The 17,244-nt window shown below is 48.4% G+C and overlaps 1 protein-coding gene across 1 annotated transcript in view; it reads right to left on the bottom strand.

Moving 5' to 3' along the window:
* TRPM8 (transient receptor potential cation channel subfamily M member 8) overlaps nucleotides 1-15,682 on the bottom strand; it is a 112,634-nt gene extending 96,952 nt beyond the window's left edge. Inside the window, exons 1-2 of the mRNA XM_083154576.1 lie at nucleotides 15,334-15,682; nucleotides 14,146-14,287 (exon numbers count right to left, since the gene is read on the bottom strand). Coding sequence (XP_083010702.1) covers nucleotides 14,146-14,261 — 116 coding nt within the window. The 5' untranslated portion in view covers nucleotides 14,262-14,287; nucleotides 15,334-15,682. The remainder of the gene's footprint in view (nucleotides 1-14,145; nucleotides 14,288-15,333) is intronic.
* Nucleotides 15,683-17,244: the final 1,562 nt, after the last annotated feature.

The raw sequence follows: 17,244 nt of genomic DNA, 5'->3' as shown, positions 1-17,244 counted from the left end.
AAAAAGTACTATGCTTGGAGCTGGATGGTTTTACCCCATCAGCTTGGGCCAGACCATGGAGGAGGGAGGGGCATAGCCAGTGTTGGACTGGGGCATGAAGGGCCCACCAGGGGAATGCAGGGATAGGGGACCATGTATGTGGGTGTGGCCATTCTCCAGAGGGGGTGTGGCCAGCCACCACGGTGGTTTGCCTAACTATTAGAGAGAGCATAGGTCAGGGGTAGCCAACTCCAGTCCTCGAAAGCTACCAACATTTCACTTTTTTCAGCTCACCTCGCAGGTACACAGGTGCACGCATTACTGACTGACACATTTTAAAAGATCCACAGGTGGAGCGAATTACTTCACTTGTGATTCTGTGAGGAGACCTAGAAAACGTTAACTGTTGGTAGCTTTCGAGGACTGGAGTTGGCTACCACTGGCATAGGTTGTGCCACTTTATAAATACATACCTTCCAACATGACCCATTACATTCAGTACACAATGCTCTGTTCCTGGACATTCCTGGTAATGTATGAGTGCCGTCACCTGAGTTGAAACACCCTTCTCGTCAATTACTTCGTTCCACACTGGTTATGGCAGTAAATACTACTAGTGTATGCATGATAATGTACCAGATTAACCCCTTCCCGACATTTGACGTATATATACGTCATGACTTTAAACTGTCACCGCGTCTAGGGACGCGGTGACAGAGGGACGATGTCTGCTGTCCGTGACAGCAGACATGTCCCAGCATGCCCGGGGGGGCGGCGATGCCTCCCCCCCGTCGGCGATCGCTGCAATTGGCTGTTCAATGTGAACAGCCAATCGCAGCGTTTTCCTGTGTTACCGGCGAATCAGACGCTCGGTAACACAGGGATCAATCACCACCGGGTGTGAGGGGGCGTGAGGGGGTCACCGGTGATGACCACACCTCACCCCACCTGCCCCCAAGGCTGTGATTGGTCCGTCGGACCGACGGACCAATCACAGCCATGGTGCGTGATTTAAACTAACGGTGACTGCGCTGCAGACGCCATTCCGGTCTGGAATTGCGTGCAGAGCGGTCACCGTGCCAATCTGTCGTGATATACTGACCTGATCCTTGCCTGATACTTACCTGATCACCGCTGGTAGCGTGCTGCCAGCAGCTGGATGCTTCCTGGATCTTGTGACTTTCTGTGTGCTGCTGCTGCAGTGTCATAGAGTGAGAGATAGTTAGAGATAGAGAGAGATAGTGAGAGATAGTGAGAGATAGTGAGAGATAGTGAGAGATAGTGACAGAGAGTGATAGAGAGTGCTATATTTTGTGTCTGCTGCCCCCCCCCCTTTTGTGCTGATCAGTATATCTGTGCTGATCAGCAACTTTTTGGGGGTGCAGGGTTTTTTTTTTTTATATATATATACCTGTCAGTTGCACCAAAGGTTGTGCTGCCTGTGCAACTGACTGCTGCCCCCCCCCCCCCCCCCTTTTGTGCTGATCAGTATAAATTAACTGATCAGCCACTTTTTGGGGGTGCAGGTTTTTTTTTTATATATATATATACCCTGTCAGGTTGCACCCACAGTTGTGTGCCTGCTGCCCCTCACTGCTAATCAGTGTTGCATCACTGATCTGCAGTTTTTTTTTTTTTGGAGAGTGCAATGGGGTTTTGTTTTTACACCCACGTTGCTTTTGTGGGTGTCCTGTGGCCGCTGAGCGCTGATCAGTGACGTACATCACTGAACAGCATTTTTGGCACAGGGTTGATATAATTTTTTTTCTGCAGTTTTTTTAAATTGTTTTTTTTTGGAGAGTGCTGTGGTTTATTTTTTTAAAATTGTTTTTACACCCACGTTGCTTTTGTGGGTGTCCTGTGGCCGCTGAGCGCTGATCAGTGACGTACATCACTGAACAGCATTTTTGGCACAGGGTTGATATAATTTTTTTTCTGCAGTTTTTTTAAATTGTTTTTTTTTTTGGAGAGTGCTGTGGTTTATTTTTTTTAAATTGTTTTTACACCCACGTTGCTTTTGTGGGTGTCCTGTGGCCGCTGAGCGCTGATCAGTGACGTACATCACTGAACAGCATTTTTGGCACAGGGTTGATATAATTTTTTTTCTGCAGTTTTTTTAAATTGTTTTTTTTTTTGGAGAGTGCTGTGGTTTATTTTTTTTAAATTGTTTTTACACCCACGTTGCTTTTGTGGGTGTCCTGTGGCCGCTGAGCGCTGATCAGTGACGTACATCACTGATCAGCATTTTCGGCACAGGGTTGATCTATTTTTTTTTTTTTTTTATTGGGATCAAATTCCTGTATAAAGTATTTTTTTTTCTGCACTACATACACACTACACACTACATACCCCCCGTGTTGAAATAAAGTTTGTACCCCCCCAACACTATACACGTGTTGAAACATTACACTTACAGAAACACAAAAATAAAAATGGCATCCCAAATGTCATCCCAAATGTCATCCCAGTCATCCAGAAGAATGTATTCAGCGGAGGAGGCCTATGCCATGCTTGCCTCTGACTCTGACACAGCCAGTGATGCAAGCGGGGAATTTGAAGGATTCGTCTTAACCTCATCTTCCTCCTCTAGTGATGAGGGACCCCCTCAAAGACGCCCCCGTAGAGCAGCTGAGACACCCCCCCAAATGATTGATCCCGTATGGACCCCACCACCAGACAATTTTGAGCCCCAGGTTCCTGAGTTTTTGGCCATCCCAGGAATCCAATTTGATTCAACAGGTCTCAGAGAAATTGACTTTTTCAAATTATTTTTCTCTGATGATTTTATAAATTTAATGGTGGACCAAAGTAATTTATATGCCCAGCAGTTTATTGCTCAAAACCCCACGTCATCATTTGCTAGGTGGACCCCTGTAGATGCAGTAGAGATGATGACGTTCTGGTGTTACATATGGGCATAGTAAAAAAGCCAGAAATTAGGCAATATTGGAGTACAGATGTTCTGTACAGCACCCCACTTTACCGTATAGCCATGGCTCGGACTCGTTTTGAGACAATCCTTAAATTTTTACATTACACCTATAATGCACAGTGCCCACCCAGAGATGATCCCACCTTTGACCGGCTATTCAAAGTCAGGCCGGTCATTGATCATTTCAGTGCCAAATTTGCAGAGATGTACATCCCTGAAAAATTTATTTGTATCGACGAGTCCCTTATACATTTTAAAGGAAGGGTTAAATTCCGCCAGTACCTTCCCAGTAAGAGGGCAAGGTATGGCATAAAAATGTATAAACTGTGTGAAAGCACCTCAGGGTACACCCACAGGTTTATACTGACAACAATTCACGGAGACAGTACCACCTCCGTCCCTGTACGAGGTACCAGTACCCACACCTCAAAACCTATTTGTATCCTTGATTACAATAAGTACATGGGCGGAGTGGATCTTTCAGATCAGGTACTGAAGCCGTACAGTGCCCTGCGGAAAACAAAAATCTGGTACAAGAAGCTGGCCGTGTATATCATCCAGATGGCACTGTATAACGCTTACGTGCTATTCCGTTCTACCAGCCAGAGGGGGACATTTATGCACTTTCAAGAGGAAGTCATAAAGGGCCTAATATTTGGGAACCAGCAGGCAGAGGGCCCCAGTACTTCTAGTACTGGCCCCCGTATTGTACCAGGGCAGCATTTTCCTAACGAAATCCCCTCCACTGCAAAAAAGGGCAGGACACACAAAAGGTGCAAAGTTTGCTATAAAAAGGGAATAAGAAAGGATATTATTTTCCACTGTGAAACTTCCCCCGACAAACCCGGCCTATGTATAAAGGAGTGTTTTAAAATATACCACACATCTATGGATTATTAGGTTCATCATTTCACCGTGCTTCGGGGGTCTTGCTAATGCCACATAGCACCCACTATTCATTCCACCAGAATCTGAGCTGCAAAATCCAAAAATCACTCCTTCCCTTCTGAGTCCTGCCATGCACCCAACTGGTATTTTTTGGTCATATATGAGGCATTGCCATACTCGGGAGAAATTGGGGCACAGATTTTGGGGTGCTTTTTCTCCTTCATACCTTATGAAAATGAAAAATTTTGAGCCAGAACTGCATTTTTGTGTAAAAAAATTTAATTTTTCATTTGCACAGCCCAGTTGTATCAAAATTGGTGAAACCCCTGGGGGTTTGAAATGTACACTATACCCCTAGATGAATTCCCTGAGGGGTGTAGTTTGCAAAATGGGGTCACTTGTGGGGGGGTTCCACTGTATTGGTGCTTTGGGGGTCTTGCTAATGCGACATAGCACCCACCAACATTCCACCAGAATCTGTGCTGCAAAATCCAAATATCACTCCTTCCTAGGGTGGCCAATCCCGGGATCGGGATTGGCGGGATCCCGGGATTTGGCCCTAGAAATGCCGGGATTTGAATCCCGGGATTGGATCTTCCAATCCCGGGATTGCGGGATTGTCCTGCGCATGCGCAAATCTAATGTCGGGCAGCGCTGAGACCAGCTCAGACGCTGCCCGGCTTCTCCCAAACCCCGGCGCGCTGCTCTGCGGCAGCCTGTCTGCAACTCCGTGAACGCCCACCGCCCGGTACCCGTGCCGCCTTCACTGCCGCCCGGCTACTCCAAGTCCGCCTCCAGTCCACCGCTGCCTGGCTCCCGCACATTTGCCGGCCTCCAGACCACCCGCGCACGGCCCCCAATGAAAAGCCGGCCTCTGAACATCACTGCCCGGCTCCCGCAGCAATGGCCGGGTGAGTTAGACTGGGTTTGGGGGGGGGACTAAAGTTTGTCATTCTATTGACAAACTCAATCCCGGGTATCCCGGGAATCCCGGGATTAGGCATTTTTCAATCCCGAATCCCGGGATTGAAAAATAGCCCCGGGATTGGCATCCCTACGCACATCTGCCGGCCTCCAGACCACCCGCGCACGGCCCCCAATGAAAAGCCGGCCTCTGAACATCACTGCCCGGCTCCCGCAGCAATGGCCGGGTGAGTTAGACTGGGTTTGGGGGGGGGACTAAAGTTTGTCATTCTATTGACAAACTCAATCCCGGGTATCCCGGGAATCCCGGGATTAGGCATTTTTCAATCCCGAATCCCGGGATTGAAAAATAGCCCCGGGATTGGCATCCCTACTCCTTCCCTTCTAAGTCCTGCCATGCACCCAAATGGTATTTTTTGGTCACATGTGAGGCATTGCCGTACTCGGGAGAAATTGGGGCACAGATTTTGGGGTGCTTTGTCTCCTTCATTCCTTGTGAAAATGAAAAATTTTGAGCCAGAACTGCATTTTTGTGTAAAAAATTTAATTTTTCATTTTCACTGCCCAGTTGTACCACAATTGGTGAAACCCCTGGGGGTTTGAAATATACACTATACCCCTAGTTGAATTCCCTGAGGGGTGTAGTTTGCAAAATGGGGTCACTTGTGGGGGGGTTCCACTGTATTGGTGCTTCGGGGGTCTTGCTAATGCGACATAGCACCCACCAACATTCCACCAGAATCTGTGCTGCAAAATCCAAATATCACTCCTTCCCTTCTGAGTCCTGCCATGCACCCAAATGGTATTTTTTGGTCACATGTGAGGCATTGCCGTACTCGGGAGAAATTGGGGCACAGATTTTGGGGTGCTTTGTCTCCTTCATTCCTTGTGAAAATGAAAAATTTTGAGCCAGAACTGCATTTTTGTGTAAAAAATTTAATTTTTCATTTTCACTGCCCAGTTGTACCACAATTGGTGAAACCCCTGGGGGTTTGAAATGTACACTATACCCCTAGTTGAATTCCCTGAGGGGTGTAGTTTGCAAAATGGGGTCACTTGTGGGGGGGTTCCACTGTATTGGTGCTTCGGGGGTCTTGCTAATGCGACATAGCACCCACCAACATTCCACCAGAATCTGTGCTGCAAAATCCAAATATCACTCCTTCCCTTCTGAGTCCTGCCATGCACCCAAATGGTATTTTTTGGTCACATGTGAGGCATTGCCGTACTCGGGAGAAATTGGGGCACATATTTTGGGGTGCTTTGTCTCCTTCATTCCTTGTGAAAATGAAAAATTTTGAGCCAGAACTGCATTTTTGTGTAAAAAATTTAATTTTTCATTTTCACAGCCCAGTTGTACCACAATTGGTGAAACCCCTGGGGGTTTGAAATGTACACTATACCCCTAGATGAATTCCCTGAGGGGTGTAGTTTGCAAAATGGGGTCACTTGTGGGGGGGTTCCTAACTTTTAGCATCTTATGGTGCCTAGAAACCTACATGGTGCCTAAAAAATAATCTCATAAAAAGGAGGCTCCAAAATCAAGTAGGTGCTCCTTCTATTATGAAGCCTGTGGTTTGGTCAACGTGCACACTAGGGTGTGGCCTAGGATATTTATGAAAACAAAAGAATTGGGGGAATCAATTTTTAGTCACATTTCTCTAGTAAAATCTACTGTGTTCCTTAGAAAAATGTATTAAAATTGAAAATCTGCGTCACAGGCCCACTGCCTGTGTCATTTCATGCTGCAGTTCATGGCGCGATGTCCCCTGTGTCCCTTGTGCCCCAAGGCCTTTGCACTGCGTCCTGTGTCAGTTCCACGCCAGGCCCATGCTCCATGGGCGCTGCCATGACACCTGTGGTCAGCTGACAGTATGGGCCAATTGCACTGTCTGCTGGCCTGAACCTTGACCTGATTACCTGTGTCAGAATCCAGGTAATTCCAGGCATAGGCGTGCGCAGCACATTTTATTAGGGGGTGCACCGTCAAAGGGGTATGCCTAGCACCACATATTGGGCATGTATAACACCGCCCATTGGTTGTGTCTAACAGCGCCATTAATGTCTACCATCATCTATTGGTACTCACTACAATGTAAAATGTAGCGAGTACCAATACATGCAAATAAAGTAAAAAACATATATGGATGATATGTAGTGATATGACAATGGTCTGGTACAAGTAACAATGCAAAACACACATAATTGATTGATGGGCGCTTCTTTCAATGGAATACAGTTCTAAAAAGCAAAAGTCTTTGGTAAAAGGTATTGTTGGTAGGGAGGTGTTCATAAGGGTGGGCACAGCATTAGGGGGTGCCTTTGCACCCATAAGACTCAATGTGCGCACACCTATGATTCCAGGTACTTCCTGGTTCAGATTGCTGCTGCGGCTTGCAGCCAATCAGAGATAGGCAAGGGGGATATAAGTCAGGGTTCTAGCCCAGCCTCCTTGCATTAAACAATTGTTCCTTCTGCTCTCCCCAGAGATAGAGATTCCCAGGCTTCAGTCTATCCAGTGCTCCCAGCGATTCCACCTTCAGTGTCCTGCTGCTGCTGTTCCCTGGTTTATCCACCATCTACTAGTGCTCCTTCTTATTACATCCCTGCATTATGTGTGCCCAGCTATCCCCAGCAGAGGTCACCGCTGGCCCTGGCTAGCTGTCCCTTGCTAGCTCCCAGGCTAGAACTCTATATTGGCTCTCAGGCCAACCTGTTACCTTGCATCAGACTATTACCACCTCAAGTCCTGACTGTCAACACCTGAGTCGACTACTCATTGCTACAGTCTTCAGGGACAGTTACCATCAGTGTCCTGACTGTCAACACCCTGAGTCGACCACCAGCTGTTGTGTACACCAGTACAATCCCTGTCCTGGCTGTCGACATCTCCAGCCGTCGACACTCCTACCGGCTCCCAGGCCATCTACAAGTTATTACTGGCTTCCAGGCCATCTCCAAGTTATCTGCGGCTTCCAGACCATCAACACTATTACTGGCTCCCAGGCCATCTCCTAGTTAATACCGGCTCTCAGTTTATCTCCGGCTCCTAGGCCGTCAACACTTCACCAGCTCCCAGGCTGTCGACAACATCTACCGGCTCCCAGGCCATCATCAGTGTTCTCAGGTTCTTAGGCCGTCAACAACTCCTACCAGCTCTCAGACCGTCACCTGTCATCCCCAGGTCCCAGGCCTACAAGACATCCCTCAGTTCCCTGTCAACACCCTTGGCACCAGCCAGCTGCTGCCAGAGGATAGGGCAGGGGGCTGCATCCTGCTCGTTAGACGCAGCCAAGTCCAAAGCTCCTTGCAGGGCTCCCTGGTGAATACTGCTGACAAGTTAGACTCCGCAACCCTGTTCCTGGTCTCCGCCAACTCTCTGGTCCAGCTGCTCCCTGGTGTCCCAATGCATGAGTTCTTCATACCTCAAGCCACCCTCCTTTCAGTTCCCAGCACCCTCCAATGGTCCCCGGGGCTGACAAGTAACATATATATAATGTATAATAGAAATAAACAGTGTGTAACCTGATCCCTAGATAAGGAGGAGGGGGACCCCGCCAGGCCACGGGGCACTCCCCCAGGGGTTTCCCCTGTACCCCTGTGCACCAGTCCAACCCTGGGCATATCACTTGTAGGGAGAGAGCAGAGACTGCTGTTGCTAAGCAGCGACATCCTCACCGCATCCTCCGCAGCCCAGCTGAGCAGCAGCAGCCTCCTCTCTGTCCTTACCCAACGATCCTTCCAGTTGGCCAGGTAAGTAGCACCCCCCACCCCAGCCGCAACACATGCACAAACCACACCGTCTTCTTCCCAGGTGACCCTGGTTGTGAGGATGGTTTGGCTTTATAAGAGTTTGCTACTTTACATTTAGCTGAAATCTTGCAGGTTCTTATGACTTGGAAAGTATTAAATACAGTAACTCCCTTAGAGCTCACATTGCAAAAATAATATCGTGCTATTGTCAGATAATGGATTTAAAATGTGTGGACAGTTTTAGAATTGAAAGATTGAAACATTCTAACTCAACTCTAAATTGCAGCATTAATATTAATGTATATTTGATCTTTATGCAAAATCAGGCGGTATTTTCCCTGCACCCATCACAGCATTGCTGGTCTGTATGACTCCTAATGTGACATCAGCCTCACAATGGGCCTTATTCTGGTTCACTCTCAGAGGCAAATTCCTTCTCAAATGGACAAACCATGTTGGGCAGATGTAACATGTGCAGAGAGAGTTAGATTTGGGTGGGGTGAGATCTACAGTATATTGCAGTGTAGAAATAAAGCAGCCAGTATTTTCCCTGCACAGAAACAAAATAACTCACCCAAATCTAACTCTATCTGCACATGTTATATCTGCCCCAACTGCAGTGCACATGGTTCTGTCCATTTGAAAAGGAATTTGCCTCTAAGAATGAACCAGAATAAGGCCCAATATTACCATGGAGGCCCTACCCACTCAGCGCTATCCTGGACACTAGTACTGTACATTACATTACAGGCCTGATTCACAGTTGATCGCTGTTGTGCGAATTCACGGATCGAGCTATTATCGAATCACTGCGATTGCGTACCATACGCGTTGCGCCAGTGGAAATAGCGACAGAAATAGCGTATGGATGATAACCGCAATCCTCCCCACAGTTTGAATGACAATAAGTCGGTGTTTGGGGGTGTTAACCAACCGTTTTATGGGAGTGTCAGAAAAATTGCAGGCGTGCCCAAACATTTTATGGGAGAGTCTGTGATGCCCGCTCCGACCTCGATCTGAGCTGTGGAAAGGACAGACTTACATTTGCACTGGTTTGTGTATGGATTTGCAGTGGATGACGAATAGCGATCCATTTGCAATTCACTCGCACATTTGCGCAGGACGGGATTTCACTCTGTGTGAGCAGCGGCTATCTACTCTGCACAGGGGCGCTGGAACGTTTTTAGGTTGGGGGGGGGCAAGATATAATCTCATTTTGGCGCCCCCTAAATTGCTATATGTTACCCCCGGGCACTATACACACTGGCAGCGGCATATACAGGTGGGCATTATACACAGGGCAGCGGCATATATGCATGGGCATTATACACAGGGCAGCGGCATATATGCGTGGGCATTATACACAAGGCAGCGGCATTTACGCATGGGCATTATACACAGGGCAGCGGCATATACACGTGGGCATTATACACCGGGCAGCGGCATATACATGTGGCCAGAGACACCAGGACTGACATTAATCCAGGGGTTGTCATTTACTCGAAAAAAATGGAAAAAGTGGCAGTGTCACCCCCAAACAGATTTATGTGATTATCTGATTATGATAATCAGACATAATTACATAAACCTGTTTGGGTGTGCCGTCCTCATCCTGTGGGGTGCCCCTTTTGTAACTAAGACATAGGTGGGGGCTGTCCTCACCCAGTTGGGTGGCATATGGCGAATATAGTCCGCCGGCCGGTAACGGGGCTGAAGACACCCTGGGGCATCCAACAGGGGGGTGCCCGATTAGTGCAGTTTGCGTTGGTGACAGGGAGTGGACACAGGGAGACAGGCCAGGGGGTGGCGATCTCGGGGGTACCTGGCGTCAGGAGCAAGGTGCAGGCCACTGCCCGTCGCGATCAGGTCCCCTGGCGTCCGGGTTGACTGGCGCCAGTCCTCTTCCTCCAGGGGGCTGCTAGTGTGGGCGCTGCTATTGCAGCGTTGCCGCACTCAGCCAGCCACTCTGCGCTGCTGGGCTCCTTCTCCCGTCTCTCCCCGTCGTTCCCTCTCTCTACTGTGCGTCTGGGGGTCGGCGGGGGTCGCGCGCTTCAAATGCCGCGTCCCTGCTCCCAGCGTGTGTCTGGGGGTCACGCGGTCATCACCGCGCCGCCGCTCAGATCCCTGGTCTTCCTCTCCCCGGCGCTCAGTCTCAGGCTTCACGCTGTCCCTCCTCAGCTCACGCGCTCTTCCTCCGCTCCTCGTGCTGCGACCTCCCTTGACCTCTCTCTCCACGCACTTCCTCCTCCTTCTCATACGTCCCCCAGTGCTGTCAATCAGCCTGGGGACGTTTTCTCGCGCCCTCCTTGCTCTGGGGATTAACCCCTAGGGTCCCGCTACTGGGGCTAGGGAAAAATAGGCTGGGGTGCCACACTTGCTGAGGCGCTAAAGCAGCTGTGCGGGCGGGCGGCTGCGATTAATCAGTAATATAGGCGGACGGGCGGGAGGCTGGATCAAGCTTAATCAGCCCACCGCCCGCCCGCCTATATTACTGATTAATCAGCCGCCCGCCCGCACAGCTGCTTTAGCGCCTCAGTAATTTTGGGGGGGGCAAGCTGCCCCCTCGCCCCCCCCCCCCCGTTCCGGCGCCACTGACTCTGCACATGCGCAGAGGGACTACTGAGTCTCAGACCAGGAAGTCCAGGGACGGCGCCGCATCGCAAAGGACAGCTGTTATCAGAACAACTGTCCTCTGTCTTACTAATCGCATATGTTAGTGCATACAGTATGCGATTAGTATAAATGTGGTAACCGGTGAAGCGGGACCGTGGATGTTAGAGCACCCCACCCCATATTAGGGATGTGCACCGGCCACTTTTCGGGTTTTTGGGTTCTGATTACCTTGAGGTTTTTGGTTCTAAAGGGTTTTGGCAAAACACCTCCTAAGTGTTTTGTGTTTGGATTTTTGGGGTTCTTATTTTTTTGCTCCTACGCTATATTAACCTCAATAACATTCATTTCCACTCATTTCCAGTCTATTCTGAACACCTCACAATATTGTTTTTAGGGCAAAAGATTGCACCGAGGTAGCTGGATAACTATGCTAAGCCACACAAGTGTGCGGCACAAACATGTGGCTCATGTAAGAGTGGCACTGCAGCGGTAGATACGGCAGTACTAGGCACCAGACAGGTAGATACGGCAGTACTAGGCACCAGACAGGTAGATACGGCAGTACTAGGCACCAGACAGGTAGATACGGCAGTACTATGCACCAGACAGGTAGATACGGCAGTACTAGGCACCAGACAGGTAGATACGGCAGTATTAGGCACCAGACAGGTAGATACGGCAGTACTAGGCACAAGTCAGCAATACTAGTATATGTGCACCAGCAGAATTTATAATAATTAATTGTATTATTAGGTACTGCTTGGCAGTGGCACATGTCAGTGCACCAGCAGCATGGAATTATTTTTTACAGTCCCACGCAGCACAAGTATTATTTTTTAATTAAATTATATAGAGCAGCCTAGTATGTACTAGGTAGGTACACTAGGTAGGCAGTAGCACTGCCAGTGGCAACAGTGGACTGAGTAACTAAATAATACTGGCAGATTCAGTGCAGGCAGCACCAGTGGACTATATTTATATTATAATTAATTATTCATATAATATATATTACAGCACAGCACCAGAGGTAGGCCCCAGCACAGAGGAGAGAGTAGTACTACAGGTACACAGTTAGACTGTCCTCCTTGCTAGGGAGAGCCCACCCTAAGCAGAGAAGAGAACAGAGTACACAGCAGCACTGAGGGAGACAGCCCCAGCGAATAAAATAATTACAGCACAGCACACCAGAGGTAAACCGCACAGAGGAGACAGTAGTACTACAAGTACACAGTTAGACTACACAGCAGCACTGAGAGACAGCCCCAGCGAATAAAAAAGATTGCGTTCAAGCTCAAGTTTAAGCCCCAGCAGCAGCACCAACACACCCTCTCCCAACCCACAACTAGACTGGAGTGAAGATGACGGACGCAGCAGCCGCTATTTAAAGCCTTGCGAAATCCGGCACCGGAAGATGGCGTTCTGACCACGCGGACGGACCCGTCAGGCGGGAATCTCCGAGCCCCGCTCGGAACCGGGCTTGGAATGATGATGTCCGTGGGGGCTCTGATCTCTGGAATCCGAGTCTGCACATCTATACCCTATATCTTTATATTTTCAGGTTTTTCACCTAGGTGAGTAAATGATAACAATCCAGTAGGGCTGTAATGGAAGTATTCAGCCATTTTCATATAACTTGTTACACATTACATTAGGGGTGAAATGTAATCGGATGAGAGATTTAGAAAGTGAGAGATTTGGTAAGAAATTCCCAGTTTTTTTTTTTTAAAGCGGCAATCATTTACACTGGCTTTGCGGTGTAAATGATTGCCGCTTTAAAAAAACTGGAAATGTCTTCCCAAATCTCTCATCCTATTACTTTTCCCTTTAGATATTCACTCCTGCAGCCCAGATCTACCGTACAGTCTGAACACTGACATTGCTGCTCTTCTAATGTCTGTCCCTAAAGGGGGAGATTTATCAATCCTTGGAGCTATATATAATTCTAACCAATCACCTCCTAAATGCCATGTTACAGGCTGTGAGACAAATTACCAATCAGCTTCCATCTCTCTCCAAGGCTTAGTACATAGACCCGGTTATCTAGGTTTGATACATCTCCCCCCAAAATGCTTTCCCTATAAAAAGCTCAATACTCAATGTAGTCGTTTTTATATTGAAGCACGCCATGCATACGTCCCATGTCCTCCTGGCAGCAGCATACGTTCGCTAGGTCGACATACATTGGGTCTACCACTAAATGTCGACAGGGCTTAGGTCGACAAATGAATTAGGTCGACAATGGGAAGGTCAAAATTCATTTTTTCTAATATTTTTGAGCTGACATGTGCCAACAGGCGGTATTCCATACCCCCCGATACACCAGGGTGTGGAGGTAGAATATAACAGTGTGCCCGAAGCATGGTGAGCGCAGCGAATCATGTGAGGGCACACGGTACATTTTTGCAGTGCCCATGTCGACTTATGTCGATAATCGGGTAAAAAATTAGAAAATATCATGTCAACCTTTTGACTGCCGACCTTCCCATTGTGGACCTAATGATTGCGTCGACATTCCACCCATGTCGACTCTAGCTACGTCGACCTATTTCAAGTGCCGACCTAGACCTCCATAGTATCGACGCACTGTCCCATACCCCTAGCAGTACCTGTCCCACAGACTGACATGCACTGCCTGGGTATGGATCATTAGGTCACCAGCATTATGGTCGACACCATTAGGTCGACATGGGTTAAGGTCGACATACATGAAGGTCGACAGAGTCATTAGGTCGACATGTTTTTTTTTTTAACAGAAAGTCAACACAATCAACATAAACAGTAAAACATAGCACTGAGTTTCGGGCACGGTGCCTCGCTACGTTCGGCACACTATTTTATTCTCCCACCCTGCCCTAGTGGATGGTAGGGTATAAAATACCCCCTGTCAAAAACAGTAAAAAAAAAAACATGTCGACCTAATGACCCTGTCATGTCGACCTAAATGCATGTCGACCTAATGGTGTCGAACTAATGCTTGTCTAGCATCATGCTGGTGACCCAATGACCGTATCCCACACTGACCTATGGGCAACCTCAAACAATAGGAGATAACTTGCCTTTGTTTCGGGCGCTCCCTGGAATGAGACCTGTCCCGGGAGCCGGCACCGGATCGTGTCTCTGTGTGAGGCACAAACTCCCCGCTCCATCGCCTGGTGCTGGGTCTGACAGTCATGATTCAATTGGGAGAAAATAAAGAACCTTAGGAGAAATAGAGAGCGAGCGATGATGAGTGTGAGGAAGGCCAGCGGTTGCTAACATGCAAAGTAATGTTGGCATGACCTTGTCTGATGGGCACAGGCTACTGCCATTTCTATCTCCCCTCCTGGCTTCTGGCACTGCCATTTCTATCTCCCCTCCTGGCTACTGACACTGTCATTTCTATCTCCCCTCCAGGCTACTGGCACTGTCATTTCTATCTACCCTCCTGGCTACTGGCACTGTCATTTCTATCTCCCCTCCTGGCTACTGACACTGTCATTTCTATCTCCCCTCCTGGCTACTGGCACTGACATTTCTGTCTCCCCTCCTGGCTACTGACACTGCCATTTCTATCTCCCCTCCAGGCTACTGGCACTGTCATTTCTATCTCCCCTCCTGGCTACTGACACTGTCATTTCTATCTCCCCTCCTGGCTACTGGCACTGTCATTTCTATCTCCCCTCCTGGCTACTGGCACTGTCATTTCTATCTCCCCTCCTGGCTACTGACACTGTCATTTCTATCTCCCCTCCTGGCTACTGGCACTGTCATTTCTATCTCCCCTCCTGGCTACTGGCACTGTCATTTCTATCTCCCCTCCTGGCTACTGACACTGTCATTTCTATCTCCCCTCCTGGCTACTGACACTGACATTTCTGTCTCCCCTCCTGGCTACTGACACTGACATTTCTATCTCCCCTCCTGGCTACTGACACTGCCATTTCTATCTCCCCTCCTGGCTACTGACACTGACATTTCTGTCTCCCCTCCTGGCTGACCCCCTTCACCCTATATACAGCTGTGTGTCATCTGAGGATGACTGCGGTGGCTGCAGTGAGAGCTGCTCAGACAAGTCATGCAATCTGTAGATCCTTAAGTTTGTTATGTGTCCAACAAGAATGGCCTTGTCTACCAGGTACACGGTCCTTCAACTCAGACTTTGTGTGTGAGTGCTGACAGCAGAAAGTACCAATAACTGATGTAAAACTGAGCCCTAAACTGTTCTCATGTATGTAAGAGAGTCAAAAAGAGAGAAAGACACTCACCCTGTTATCTGTAGCAGCCTTACACCCCCATATCAGCCTCCGTCACTGTACCATGGTCACAACGCCTTCATCCCACATCAGTCCAGCATTGCTTTAAAGTCAGTACACCTGTCTCCTTATCAAAGTCTTTCTGCTGTGATCCGATCAGCTTCCTTCCCTCTATCTCTCTGCCGTTCTTCCTTCCTTCCTTCCTTCCTGGCTGCTTATATTCCCTGTGGTCCCATCTCCCGCTGGCAGGATCACGTTGGCACTGCCTCAGGCACAGCACCCTGTCAGAAGTGCAAGCTGAAGATTCTGGAGACAACGTAAAGGAAACAGCGAATGAATGATCAGATGAGCAGACAATCAAACGTCAATGATTATTTTCACGTTAATGTTATTTTAATTAAACTTTTTGAAAGTTAGACTGGCACTGACTGGCGACTGGGGCATTTACCAGGCATCATCGGAAACAGTTTGCACACTTTCAGTTCAAAAACTAACCGAAGAATTCATGAACTCAGTTATACTGTAGAAATCCTACGGGTTCACAAAAACAAAAAAGTTGACTTGTTATTTTTTAAAACGATTCTCGGCTCTGTGCGCCCGTCATATAAAAATCTGGTTCTGGTTGATAGATCTACAGGGTCAATAGGTCTACCCCAAAAGGTCACCTTGCAATAGGCCGACCGGGTCAAAAGGTCCACAGGGTCAAACGGCGACATGAAAAAGGTAGACACAGGGAGCGAGATGCCCCACATGCCTTACATTAGTGGAGCGGGGCAGGCGGCGGGTGTAACGCAGGAGGAAGTGATTTTGTCATGTGCGGCCGGGAGAGGTCAAGCAGGTTCCGGCGCCATAGGTGCAGTGCTGCATCATGCGCAGCGTGACCTAGGCGCCAGAACCCTCTTGCTGCCCGACCTCTCCCAGCCGCACACACACTCAAGTCACAGTGAGTGACAGTGAGGCCAGAACCTGTTCGCCGCCTGACCTCTCCTGGCTGCACACAGTGAGTGCCGCTGTGAGTCACGCTGTGCAGGCCACATGCCAGGCCGGGAACAGCCGGGCAGCGTCTGAGCGGGTGCTATTTTATAAACCTGTTTGTTGTTACTTTACCATATGGATCCGGTTGATAGATCTACAGTGTGTACATAGAATAGATAGTGAATAGGCCTACCCCAACAGGGTCAAAATGTCAACATGGTCAACATGTTGACATGCAAATAGGTCAATGTGCAATAGGTCGACAGGGTTAAATTGTTGACATGAGAAAGGTAGACACAAGGTGGACATGAGTGTTTCAGGATTTACACACACCCTCGCATGTTAATGTGAGGATTCGGTGCCGAGCTAATCAGAATCACCCCACAGTGCCCACAGTAGTGCTGATTATACACATAATGCCCACAGCAGCTCTGCTTATAAACATAATGCCCACAGCAGCTCTGCACATACACATAATGCCCACAGTAGTAGTGCTGCTCATTCATATAATGCCCACAGTAGTGCTGCTTATATACATAATGCCCACAGCAGCTCTGCACATACACATAATGCCCACAGTAGTTGTGCTGCTCATACACATAATACCCACAGTAGTAGTGCTGCTTATACACATAATGCCCACAGTAGTAGTGCTGCTTATACACATAATGCCCACAGTAGTAGTGCCGCTCATACACATAATGCCCACAGTAGTAGTGCCGCTCATACACATAATGCCCACAGTAGTAGTGCCGCTCATACACATAATGCCCACAGTAGTAGTGCTGCTCATACACATAATGCCCACAGTAGTAGTGCCGCTCATACACATAATGCCCACAGTAGTAGTGCCGCTCATACACATAATGCCCACAGTAGTAGTGCCGCTCATACACATAATGCCCACAGTAGTAGTGCCGCTCATACACATAATGCCCACAGTAGTAG

This window comes from Crinia signifera, chromosome 7, assembly GCF_055691185.1.
Source record: "Crinia signifera chromosome 7, ASM5569118v1, whole genome shotgun sequence".
NCBI lineage: Eukaryota > Metazoa > Chordata > Amphibia > Anura > Myobatrachidae > Crinia > Crinia signifera.
Note: the sequence above shows the minus strand (reverse complement) of the source record. Positions and strands in the feature narration are given on the sequence as shown.